The sequence below is a fragment of the Gopherus flavomarginatus genome, chromosome 3 (genome assembly GCF_025201925.1).
Source record: "Gopherus flavomarginatus isolate rGopFla2 chromosome 3, rGopFla2.mat.asm, whole genome shotgun sequence".
Lineage (NCBI taxonomy): Eukaryota > Metazoa > Chordata > Testudines > Testudinidae > Gopherus > Gopherus flavomarginatus.
The window spans coordinates 61,773,888-61,787,818 of NC_066619.1; the positions used below are offsets into that span (position 1 = coordinate 61,773,888).

Sequence of the window (13,931 nt, forward strand, 5' to 3'; positions counted from 1 at the left end):
TTTGCATGGAATTATATGTATCTTATTTGTTCACTCTTATAATAAATGCTTACTAACAGAAGAGTGTTTTCCTTCTCTTATAATTCTATGACTGGTTTATGATCCCATTTTTATTTATGTATAGCTCTTTATGGTGATCTGTTTAGCACCAACAATGAGCTTAATGCTATACAATGCGCAAAAGTAGAGACAGCTCATAGATCATATGTAAGAACTAAGAATAAACCACTTCACAAATTTTCACTCCTTTTATATGTTGGTAGTTATAAGGAACAATAATTTTAGGAGAGAGTAAGTGTTAACGTGAATACCCAGGATACATGCCCATACTATATCAATATAGAGGCATCAGGTAGCTCTAACTCCTTTATCCAGATAGGACAGTCATTAGCTGTTGGCAGTGAAAACAAATTCAATTTGATTATCGAGAAGTATTCATGTATTCTCTTGTTAGTCGCCTTTGGGTCTAGAGGATTCAGTCTCACCAGGTCACAATTGTGAAAGGTAGGGCCATACTCTCTTCTCTGTCTGAACTCCACTCAGCTCAAGGCAATGTGTAGGAGAGTGTGGTGTCAAGACTCTGATTATTGTGTATTACTCTGATAATGTGTATTAACAGCCAAGGTATTCGTTGTTAAAGATTACATAACTCTTACCCAACAGAAACCAGAGCCTGTTGTTCACTGAGACCTACAGTTCACGCACAGTCCCTGTACAGAAAGTCACAGCTACACTCTATATCCTTACACAATAACAGCTATTCCACACATTCTCTCATCCTATGGACTATGCCCATCTATACTACACCTGACTTTGGTGCAAGTAGGCTGCTCTAACTTGCACTACTGGACACTGAGGGACCAGAGGCTAGTGAAGGATCATGATAAAGCTGAGCTCTGCCATGTCCCCTTCTTGACTTGCTCCGATATGCCCCTTCTTCTGGGACAGGGGTGCAGGAGGTGACGTTGGTGCAGGAGCTGGCTCTCCTGACTTTGTGTCTGTGTTCCCCTTAGCTAGGGGAATTATCTGCTGATTAGATACAGTAAAAGTCCTGCCTTTTGCTCTCCCTGAATGGAAATCAGAAACTGCTCAATATTCTTCTGATTCTGCTATAGCTTCTGGAATGTTTGCTGGTCTATGAAATCCATATTCATGTATGAAGCCCTGTCCTGTAAATATGGACTATATAAATTGTAAGCTCATTTGAGTTACGTGCATGGAAGTCACAAATAAACACTTTAACCTTTGCTTTAGGTAAGATTTTCTTCAAGCAAATATGTCAGAGAACTCCACTGAGTTGGTTAACTACCCTGACAAGTAAGTCTGCAATTACTTAAAATCACAACTGTCACCACAACTTGAATGGAAGTTTATTCCAGTCATGTGTTTATTTAATGGATTGAAGAGATCCAGACATAAGCACTGTTCACTCTCTTGTACTTACTACCACTGCTGTGGTGAACAGAGAACAATGTAGATTTATTGGTACATACTTGCTAATTGTGATTAGTGCTCTACATCAGTGGTACTTAATCTGGGGGCAACCTATGCTGGAATTTGAATTGAAGAAAGGAAGAGAACCATTGCTCTGTATGGCTCAGGTTCTATTGCATGTATTGCCTGTACTATATCATACCATTTTCTTCAGAATGGAATAAAAATCACTCAACTGGTTGCTTCCATGGTCCATGTCTCTACACAAGAGCTGACTTGCCATGCCCTTTTGAAAGTAAGGTATATTAGACTTCATAATAGAATTCTGAATATGGGAATAAATGGAAGATATCATAAAATCATAGAAGTGTAGGACTGGAAGGGACCTCATGAAGTCAGAGTCCAGCCCTCTGGTCTGAGGCAGGTCCAAGTAAACCTAGACCATCCATGCTAGGTTTGTCTCACCTACTTTTAAACCTTCCAATGAAAAGGATTCCACAACCTCTCTTGGAAGTCTATTCTACAGCGTAACTATCCTTATAGTAAGAAAACTTTCCTAGTATCTAACATAAATCTTTCTTGCTGTTACTCCACCTCCAGTGGACACAGAGAATAATTGATTACTATTTTCTTTATAACAGCCTGTGACAGGGCCACTCATCTCATGTGAATGCCCCTGCTGGCCAAGTGTGTCTGCACCTGCACTCTCTCAGCTTTGCTTCACTTGCGGTGATCCCTGTTGATAAAGTTTTTGAGCAAGTTTTCAGTGAGAGCTGAGTCACGCCCAGTCTGTAGGTATACAAAACAAAACAGTTCAGATAAATACTGGCTCTCTTTGAGGTCTTCTGACACCTTCTCTAGGATTAGGCCACTCCACCTGGGGCTGGGGGAGAGGAGTGGGAGGGGAGAAGAGGGGGACCCAGGCCTGCCCACTACTCCGGGTCCCAACCTAGCTGCTTCCTTTTAACTTGCTGCTGCATTTCCCTGGGCCACTTCCCTTCTTAGACCCAGCATTTTCAGCTTCACCCTTACCTCAGGGCTGAAGGCTTGCTTGAGTCCCAGTCATCAGCCAGAAGCACCTTCTTTGCACCTCTGTCCAGGTACTGCAACTCCTGCACCTAGCCAGGAGCATCATCCTTGCTCCCCTGGCTCCAGCTAGCAACTGATCTGTTCTATCCAGCAGCTCCTTTTACATGAACCTGCTGAGCTCCGATTGGCAGCTTCCCTGCAGCTTCTCTAGGCAGCCTGGAGGACCCACTTCTATTGCTCTTTCCTGGGCATGGTGTGGTAGGACCACAAGGCCTCCAGCTGAGGGCCTCAAAGGACCTGATACACCTCATCACATATGAAGAGTTTTATCAGGTCCACACTCAGTCTTCTTCTTTCAAGACTAAACATGCCCAATTTAACCTTACCTCTTAGGTTAAATTATCTCAACCTTTTATCATTTTTGTTGGTCTCCTCTGAACTGTCTCTAATTTGTCCATATCTTTCCTAAAACGTGGCACCCAGAATTGAACACAATACTCCAGTTGAGCCTCACCAATGCCGAGAAGAGTGGGACAACTCCCTTTGTGTCATACTTGCAATACTCCTGTTAACTCACCCCAATGATATTAGCCTTTTTCTCAACAGCCCCATATTGCACTTTTTTCTCAATTGTACCAAGAAGGCCTCCTTTGCTTTTCTCCTCAGAAGCTACAAACAGTGTGATAATTACCCATGGGTACAAGTTACCACCCAGCCCTTTCTAAGCAAGCACATTTATTCTTAAGGTGAAACCATTACAGAAAAAACATTAAAACAGAAGTATCTACATGCATGCTAATAAACTTACCAGGGATCACCGGCAGATCCAACAAGGGCTCTGGCAGTTGAGCAGTCCCTCAAACTCCATGAAGGAGTTTTTTTCTCTGGTCACAAGTTCACAACAGTTGTTAGCTTAGAACAAGCACACCCATGAATCCGTGAGTCGTATCTTTATACAATTTGGGTCTTTGATCTGCATTGATCAAGAATAGGTAGTCAGCCAGACAATGTTTAAAATAATCCTTTGAAGCTCAAAACACTTCCCAATGTTTACATTGACAGTTTTCTTGCTAGATAAGTTATGTACAATCCCAAAATAATACATACGCTTTTCATTTTTAATATATAAACTCCTAAAACTCAAACTTAATTCAATAAGGTTTAGTGTAATTCAATCAAGTTTATGTAGAATATTGCAGGAAGTTGCCATAGGTGGCACATCAGCCACCAGAACTAGATTGGAGTAAGGAGGAGTAAAGGAAAAGCAGAAATCACTGCTGAAATCTCTGCTGTGAACTTTCCTGGAGGCATTGTGCCTGCCTCATAAATGATTCTGTGCACACTTGATTGTGCACAATGATTGCTGCATAATTCCTCCTCCTCTAGCGTATAACAGGAAATGGTCCTTGAACCTCAGAACAGAGCTGGAGCCATTTAAAGATTAATTGAAATGAAGTAATCATTGCTGACATGAAGGAAATGCAAGACTGAATCAAAAGGACAAACTACAGGATTTCTCATAAAAAACTATTTTCAGGATGCAAGGTCATTGGCAAACTGCCATTAGGTTATCATTTAAATTCTACCCCGATATAGATTTCAAAAAGCCAAATGGGATAAATGATTTACGATTTCTCCATGTGAATGAACTCAGTCATGCAACAATTGAGTGACAGATACTATTTTCAGACTTGATAAGGAATATTTTTATTTTTTAAGCATTGTACTAAGCCTCTTTTTTAGCCTTGTACTGCATATTTTGCACTCTAATAGTACCAATAAATGTGTTAAGTAGGCTGGCCCTGAGGTCAGTGAGCCACACTCTGATGAAAGATTATGGTTCAGTTTCCAGGCTCAGCTTTGCCTTCACAAGTGCAGAGAGTAGGGTTGCCAATTTTCTACTCACACAAAACCAAACACCTTGCCCTGCCCTGTGCCATGCCCCTCCTTCGAGGGACGCCTCCTTCATCCCCTCCTCTCTCTTGCTTACTCTCTCCATCCTCACTCACTCTCTCATTTTCACAGGGCTGGATCAGGGGCTGGTGTGTGTGTGTGTGTGTGTATTCGGGCACCAGGATAGGGCCACAGGCTCTGGGGTGGGGCCAGAAATGAGGTCAGGCTGCGGGAGAGGGCTCTGGGCTGAGGCAGTGAGTTGGGATGCGATGAGGGCTGGGGGTGTGGCCTCTGGGGTGTGGCCAGGGATGAGGGGTTTGTGGTTGATGAGGGGTCTCTGAGCTGGGATATGGAGCCAAGGGGTTTGGAGTAGGGGAGGAGCTCAGGGCTGAGGCAGGCAGTGGATTGGGCTGGGGGTGTGGATTCTGGGGTGGGGCCAGAGATGAGGGGTGAGGGAAGGGGCTCCAGGCTGGGACAGGGGGTTGGGCTGCAGGGGGGTGATGGCTCTGGCTGGGGGTGCAGACTCTGGGGTGGGGCTTGGGATGAGGGGTTTGACGTGCAGGATGGTGCTCCGGGTTGGATTGGAGGGGTTTGGAGAGCAGGAGGGGAATCAGGGCGAGGGCAGGGGGTTGGAGTGTGGGAGGGATATGGGCTCTGGGATGGGGCTGGGATTGAAGGGGTTGGGTGCAGAAGGGTGCTCCAGGCTGGGACTGAGGGGTTTGGAGGGCAGGAGGGGGAATCGGGGCCGGGGCAGGAGCATGGGAAGGGGTCAGTGGTGCAGGCTCTGGGTGGTGCTTCCCTTAGGCAGCTCCCAGAAGCAGTGGCATGTCCCCTCTCTGGCTCCTACGCAGAGGTGTGGTCAGGGGCTCTACACGCTGCCCCATCTACAAGTGCCACCCCTGAAGCTCCCATTGGCTCGGAACCGTCACCAATGTGACCTCTGAAACTGGTGCTTGGGGTGGGGGCAGCGTGTGGAGCCACCTGGCAGCACCTACATGTAGGAGCCAGATGGGGGAGCCTGCCTTAGCCCAGCTGTGCTGCTGATCGGACTTTTAATGGCCCAGTCAGCAGTGCTGACTGGAGCTGCCAGGGTCCCTTTTTGACTGGCATTCTAGTCAAAAACCGGACACCTGGCAACCCTAGCAGATAGGTACAATTTTCAGTCTCCCATCCTGGTGCCTGCAAAGCAACTGGGCTGGAAGAGGAATTCACTCATGTTGGAAGGCAGCAGTGGTCCTCGCAATGCCCTTCCAAGTAGAATGTCTACCACAGAGCTGCACTGCCTGAATCATTCAAGCCCTGTGTCCCATCATCGAGGATTGCAGAGTTTGGAGCACTGTTTCCATAACATGCTGAAGCCTATGGCAGAGAGAATGCAAAGCTCTGCAGTTTCCCAGCACTCAGCCAGCAGGAAATCATTGTGATTCCAGGTTTTAATGAGGATTAAATTAGACAAAAAGAAAGATGGAATAATTGGAAAATCAAATGTTATGTGGTACTGTTAATTATGCCAGTTTGGGGATCAAGGCAATCGATGGTCCATGTACATAAAGTGTTTTATGGTTGGATATCAAATGTGTCCTCCTCATCAATTGGTTAGCCAGTAAATGTTAAGAGGTTCCCTTCAAACCATATCCTTCATTGCTTTCTGTTTAATATACAGCAAAATGAGGAAGTATTTGCTTCTAGACTGAACATTCAAGGTTCATAGGAGTTGAATATAAGGAACGTTTATTGCTCATGACCGTGAAGTACCATCATGCTAAATTCTTCTTTTTTGCAGAAATGAGAGAAGGTCTTGAAGTAATGGAAAATTGATTAACTACCTCTAGTATTACATCCATAAATATTCCTCATGAATTTACTTGATGTGTTCTTGTGTTAATTTTTTCTTCAAACTTGGTTGCCTGAAGTTAGAATTGTCAGAATTCTAGAATTGCATCATAATTGACTGTTGTGAAAATGATTACAATGTCACTGAAGAATAATTTTTAGTTCAGATAGAAAATAAGTAGCAGGAGCAGATGAATTATAATGAAATAAAAATCTTATCATGCTAATAAAGGAAGAAATTCAGAATATAACATATTAGCAGAATTGTTCCCAACAGAAAATGTCTCGGTTTTCCCATTGTTTTTCTTAAAGGTATTCTGTTTGACAGGTTAGGGCAATGGTCACTAATGACCCAGGTGAACCCTGAGGTTCTGCTCTCCCACCCCACCCCCCATATCTTCCAAAGAAGCTATGTGATCTTAAATGATCAGCTTTGTTTGGGATCACAGACATGTACATTTTGGCATCTGTACCCCTTCAATGACATCATGACTATGATGCCAGAGAGGGAGGGGCAACACTGGGAGATCTAGTGCTTTCTAGAGATCTCTCAGATTCCTAATTAATGTAGGGAGAACAGTATAGCTGATCCTCTGACATCTTTCCTCTATCACCTAATTTTACTGTCCCAGTCTCCTCCTGATCCCTCAGGGAGGAGTATATTTCTTTTATAATAAACATATTTTTTCACTAGCCTATGCCTTTGTACCTAGAGTGCATTCCTGACTTCGTACATCCAAGTTGATCATGCAATTTGCTGTTTCTTGCTCTTTGAACCAGTTAAACAAGGTGATGCTGGTAGGCAGAGGAAAGATTTTGAAGAGCTTGCAGCTACAGTACAGTCTGTTTGATCAATTCACTCCATGGTCTAGGAGTACTCATGGATTCCTCACCTATGCTGAGCTCTCACACAGAAAGCATTATGCATAGATGCTATTGCCATCTCTGCTTGACTAGGAGGCTCTCTCCCATCCTGGCAGGTGAAGACTTGGCCTCAGTTATTCATGCCTTTGTCACCTTGTGGCTGGATCACAGCAATGCAGTGTCCTGGGCATGAAGCCTTCAGCATTTAGGAAACTCATACTAATCCAGAATGCTGCAGTGCATCTCCTCAGCAAAACAGGCTGCCACAAGCACCTCAGAGCTTTCCCACAGAATTTCAAACCTAGTTCAAAGTTTCACATCATATCTTCAAAGTGCTCCATGACTTGGGCCCAAGATACTTAAAAGATGCCGAAAGCTCTGTGATTGGAGGCTGTGGTTGACAATTCCATTCCCTGCTCAAACAGAACAAGTCAGTGGAATATGGCACTGCCTGAGGAGGGCAAAGTGAAAGAGTCTAATGTTTTCTGAAGACCTCAAGCTTCTTGCAGGATCAGGCCCTTAATGAAGGATGTAAAACAGCAATCCTGATAGAGGAGGGAAGTAGATTTTCTTTGTGTGTTATAATGCTGGGTCATGGCTTGTTCTTTTGCAGCGTTTCAGCCATCTACCCAGCATGGTTCTAGTGTGCAATACTACATAATTACTAACGGCAGAATAATACTGATATGGTTCAGGAGCGAGCTCTACATTTCACCTTTCTCTGGCTCCCAATGGTCACCTCTTTCAAGTGACAGGCCTACATTTGCACTTCACCCAGCATGGAATCCCACATTTCACCCCACTTTTAGGCGTCAGCACCCCAGTTTACCAACCCTTAGTACTTGGACAATACCAGCTGGCTTTGATCCATTTACTTCTCTCCAGGAGCTGTGACCAGTTTGAGAATGCAGCTTGTTCAAAACAAAGTGTTATGTATCCACAGGGTATAACAAGCAGAGAAAAGAGGGCTATCACAACAAAAGCATAAACACACATTGTCTTATCTAAACTTAGCATTTGTTCCTCCCTTCATTTTCTGGGGATCAAGTTCCAGCCTGCTTTTCTGCAGGCTGTCTCCCCTGACTCATCAGAAGCTCATTTTAAACTGCTTCCAGACTCTGTTTTACAGTTCCCACACAAAAATCTCTTGGGATTCAAGCTGGGGTCCTTCTTACCACCCTCCCTACCCCCACAGAACCTGTCAGCTCCCAGTTCTATATTAGAGGAGATAAATGTCAAATTATCACCTCAGTTGTATGTTTGACTATTGATAGTCAGGGCTGTCTCTAGTCATTAGCTTTTGGTTCCAGTAATCCCAAGTTAACCAAGATTAATTTAACTTTTCATTTTCTGTTAGCCAGCAACTCAACCACGAAGTCCAGAGATATATACATAGAATTCATAAAATTACTATAGATCTTTCACATTCCTCAGATACCATAGTGCAACAGCTACCCATTATAAAATAAATAAATAATAATAATAAAACTAGCTCTTACATCATGCATTCCGTCCAAAGTGCTTTACAAAGGAAGTTAGGAACATTATCTCCCACTTTACAACTAGAAAAACTGAGTCACAGAGTAGGGAAGTGACTTATCCTAGGCCACCCAGCAGCAGAGCAGAGAATAGAATAAACATTTCCCCATACAGTTCAAGTCTTAGTTAAAAGATATCTGTAACTTGTATTGCTTCCAATCCATCATCTGACTCCTACTGGGGTGGGGACAAAATGGAAATCTCTGTGTAAAAAAATATGAAATGGAAAAAAAGCCTTGGGTTTTCAATTTGTCATATTGAGGAATTCCCACCAGACTCTTGGCAAATGACTAGATAAGTCATCAGAAAGGTAGGTAAATGAAATAATAAAGCTCCAAATATCGGATAATTAATGTCTAACTAGCAAACTGAGATTTAGTAAGTGGAACCCTAAATCTTCTCTAGTCAAACAGCTAATATGTCAACAGGATTTATTAGAGTTTCATTTTCATAAATTAGCAGGAGCCATTTTCTTTGTTAAACAAGATGGTATGTGGGAAAGAGCAATGTATTTATAAAACTAAATAAGATTTTAAATAAGTCTGACCTATACTGAACGATTCTCAATCAGTCTTCTGTGACTTAGGTTCAGCAGTCACTGATAAAGCACAGCATACACAATCTCAAGAGGTCAGTTTGATATTTAAAGTTTACAGAGCAGTGACTGACAATAAGTGTTTACTTCCAGTGCCGTTTCATGGCTGGCAATGGTTGTGTTTATTTTTGAATCATAATTGCACAGCTAAATGCAAAATAGCTTTTGGTACACACAGCCCAGGAGCCAGTTGCAGACTATCTTTATAGTCCATATGGTTATAAAATTTGTGGTGGATTATCCTTAGGCACACATCAATCAGTAAACTGTCATCTTTGCATTTTCTATTTTGATTGAGCAGGACAGATGAACTTTCTTCTCCTCTTCTTTCTTTAAGTTATTTTTATAGCAGGACATTTATTTATAGCAATCTAAAAGCAAAGATCACGATAAGGAAAAATGAATCCGATTTCTTTCCAGATTACTATCTGGGTATTTTTATTTACTATTAAATTACAGTTTTCATCTTAAACCATGTTCTAGGGTACATACTGTGCCTATGCCATTGTGGTTAAATTAAGAGATACATGATACAAGTAGTCTTTTGGATGAGATGTAAATCCAAGGTTCTGACCCACTTGCAGTAATTAAAGATCCCATTGGACCTTTTACAAGAATAAGAGTGTCTGGAAAAATGCTAGATTGGGCTTATCTATGAGTCCATTTCAAATGGATATGATATTCTTCCTCCCTTCCAGCTCTAGACAGCTGAATAGTTTTGCTGCATGCTCCTAAATATCTGGTTCATTCCACTCCACAGATGGTTGCATTTCAGTGTGTGCATGAAATTATTATTCTGGCCGTAGTCTTGTGTTCCCATATCCACAAGCAGATGAGCCCTGAGTGGCAGCAGAATTAGCACAGTTCTTCTGTGCAGAGTAATCTAAGGTAGGTAGGCGGAAAGCCTGAGAAAGGTGGCCAGACTCCAATCATTGTACCCCATAGAGCTGTGTTCTGTGGGGATCAGGACACCATCTGCAGTAGCATCAAAATAGTTTTGTGTGTGTGTGTGTGTGTGTATATAGACAGAGGTATAGCTTATACACACACGAAAATCTTCCATCCCTGTGCAAAGCCCAAGTACTAATGCTTTGTGTGGGAGCTCTTCACAGGCCAGGGAATGGAATCTTCCTCACAGGTGACTCTAAATCAGTTGCATGTGTGGAGATTAGTAGTGGACCCACATAGGTGCTCAGATACCATGATGATGGACCCAGTATAAAAACCTTGAGGTAACAATGACATCAAGATCATTATGCAATATGGTCCCCATTTTTCACTATGACAGTAAATGAGAATTGTAAACAAGCCAGGCCTCTAAAATGAATAAACTTCTCATACATGTAGAGGTCATTAGAGAAGCAGACCTGATATCAGAATCTGCCCATCGAAAGGTAAATGAAGCCTTGATCCAAGGCCAAGTTTTATTTGGATTGATTTTCTTTAGCTAACAAAAGAGACATTAACTAGAACAAGTACAAATTGTGCAAGTCCAGAAGAGCTACCATTTCTGACCACACTATGCATTACAGAACAGTTCTGCATTAAAACTACATTGTTTCACTGATGTTCTGTTTGGCTTTATGCAACTGTGTGAGTAAAGTTAAGATGAGATATTAAATTACCCACGGGACTGGTAATGGGACATAAGGAGTTTTGTGTCCAGGTTCCCAGTTCAAACCCAGTCAACATCAGTAATTACTAGAAATGTTTTCCATTTGAAGGCTGTTAGGGAGTCTTATGTGAAAAGAGTTTGGGATTACAGTCCAGTTTCCAATGGAGAAGTGTCAGCATTAACCAAACACTCACCATCACAATTGACATCAATTATCACCCTACAAAGGGTGCAAGGGCTGAACTACCTTCTCAAAGGAAGAGATGGTCACTCCAGGTGAGGGATGAGGCAGAACGACAGGACAGAGAGAGACAGCTTGCACAGCTACTGCCCAGGCTGTACTTGTTCTGAAGATAAACAGCAGACTCCAGTCTTCAGGGCTGTCAGACTGGCATTTTTTAAAAATAAAAACATTATGATACAGTGTTTGAAGGGCTGTCTGCCTCGCAGTTAGCATACCTGACTTCCGGCCCCTGGTTTCTCTGACCAGGCAGCAAGGGTGCCTAATTCCTGACCTCAGGCTGGGAATCTTCTGGCCTCCACTTGAATCTAGGCCTCAGCCCTTAAGGGGGTACAGTAGGGAGACCCCAGCCTTCACTCTCAACCTTGTCCTAGCCCAGGGCCCCATGGGAAGCAATGCCAGGAGGATCCTCTGAATAGAGAATTCAAGTCCACTGCCCTGGGCTACTTCCTACCTATGTCCCTACACCTTGGGGCATAGCCCCTATCATCCTGTCTGTAGTGGCTCAACTTGAGTAGTGCCCCCTCATGGAGCTTTTGCTGCATCCTGCCACAGCCTCAGGTCCTCTGGGTAGGGTGGATGTAAGCCCCACAATGTCCTCAAAGTCAAAATAGTAAAGTTCATTCACTGCTGGGTGTTCCCCAGTCTCAACAGTCTCTCCCAGTCAGGAGTGCTTCTCCCCCAGCAGCTGTCCTGTCTGTCAGGTTTGTAGTGATGGTGCCCCTCCAGTAAAGAGGCAGGAATATCTCCTGCCTCTTCATCAGTCAGCCCTGAACTGAGCCAGCTTCTCTCCTTTCCTTCCCTCTCCAGGCCTGGCACTGGCTGCAGGTGTAGCAAGATGGGGCTATCTGAGCCCATAGGCTCTCTTTAACCTCTTTTCTGCTGGTGTGAGGTTTCTCTGATCTATCACACACATTTACAAGAAAAATATGAAATTATGCCATGCCTTGTATTTCTGTAACCTGTTCAGTAGAGATGTTCCTTCTGGTCTTCATTTGACATTGAATAAAGGTATTATTATAAAACTTTATTAAATATTACTATTATTTGTATTGTGGTAGCACCTAGGAGCCCAAGTGATGGCCCATGACCCCATTGTACCAGCCATTATACATCCTTTGAGCCCCATATGCAGTCCATACCATCCTCTCTATCACAGTCTTCTCACTTTTTATGAAAAGCCTTATCTTCTAACCAAATAGAAGTTTTGCCATTGCCTTCAGTGGAATTTGGACTGGGAACCCAGAGAAGATGTACTATTTTGTCCAAGGTCCACATATATGCGTTATTTTGCTAGACTGTGACCTTTATGTGTCCATGGGCATTCATGGGACTAACTCCTCCATTTTCACACACCTGCACAAGGCTTTGTCGTGTGAAGGCATTCTGATTGTTTGCATTGAATGGCTGGTTGGGATATACAAATTATTACTGTTATTCATTATTTGTATTACAGTAGCATCTTAGAGGCCTCAGTTAATCTGAGCCTGCTGTGCTACAAGCTTGTGACAATCAGGGTCCAGACATCTTGAAATAGAACAAGGGATTTGAACCCCAAAGAATAAGCAGTTGAATTGACTGATTATATACAATGTTATTGTGCAATTAAAACATGTTGACTAAGGTCTTTTACGAAAGCTTTTAATGTTCTAAACTCTAATAATCAGAGGATTTGATGTATTTGTGTATATAGAGAACTGTGCTCTGTGACAAAGTTCCTCCTCTACCTTGGTGGGTCCTGCGCTCTCTGGCAGATTTGCTCACCTCAGTGATCTTCCCCACAGTCTGATCAGCTCCTCCTGTGTCTGATCAGGAGTTGGGAGGTTTGGGGGGAACCCAGGCCCGCCCTCTACTCCGGGTTCCAGTCCAGGGCCCTGTGGATTGCAGCTGTCTATAGTGCCTCCTGTAACAGCTGCGTGACAGCTACAATTCCCTGGGCTAGTTCCCCATGGCCTCCTCCAAACACCTTCTTCATCCTCACCACAGGACCTTCCTCCTGGTGTCTGATAACACTTGTACTGATAACACTTGTACTCTGTAGTCCTTCAGCAGCAGCACACCCTCTCACTCTCAGTTCCTTGTGCCTCTTGCTCCCAGCTCCTCACACGCACTTCCTCTCCTCTGGCTCCTTCTCGCCTGACTGTGGTGAGCTCCTTTTTAAACCCAGGTGCCCTGATTACCCTGCCTTGATTGGCTGCAGGTGTTCTAATCAGCCTGTCTGCCTTAATTGGTTCTAGCAGGTTCCTGATTACTCTAGTGTATCCCCTGCTCTGGTCACTCAGGGAACAGAAAACTACTCATCCAGTGACCAGTATATTTGCCCTCCACCAGACTCCTGTACCCCACTGGTCTGGGTCTGTCACAGCTCATAAAGCTTTGACTGCACCTCACAACAGGACAGTGAGTGATCAGACAAGTAGAGACACTTCCCAGGCCAGTTGTTTGCATGAAACCACTTCAAGTACCCATCCATTGTCCAGCCCAAGAAAGGACATCCATGACCCTCTAAAGTTATGAAAAGACACAGACATCCCATTTCCAAGAGGGGAAAAAACAAAAGGGCCAAAAGCCTTTAAAAAACAGACTTGTGTCTGTGGTTTGACATCCAAAAACTTAGGGACAGTCACTTGGCAGATGCTGTACATGAAATGCTGAGCCTCCCTATGGGTATGCCGGGAAACTGTTCAAAAGCAATGGGTAACTTGTATTATAAAAAAGATTTTATCTCATATGGAAGTGTAAAGTCTGAGGTTATGTCTATAATCTCTGAACCTCTGGCTTTTCTATTAAATAAATTTTTGTTTGTTTTTACCCCAGGCAGGTCTCTGTTGTGAAAACTGTCTGGAGTGTCCCCCCAAAACTGAAGTGGTGATGGGGGGGCAGGTTTC

The 13,931-nt window shown here is 43.5% G+C and overlaps 1 protein-coding gene across 1 annotated transcript in view; it reads left to right on the top strand.

Annotated features, from left to right (window-relative positions):
• The first annotated feature begins 1,233 nt into the window (after window positions 1-1,233).
• Window positions 1,234-13,931, top strand: part of FAM81B (family with sequence similarity 81 member B) — a 56,146-nt gene continuing 43,448 nt past the window's right edge. The window contains exon 1 of the mRNA XM_050943929.1: window positions 1,234-1,317. Within this exon, the coding sequence (XP_050799886.1) occupies window positions 1,277-1,317 (41 nt within the window). The 5' untranslated portion in view covers window positions 1,234-1,276. The remainder of the gene's footprint in view (window positions 1,318-13,931) is intronic.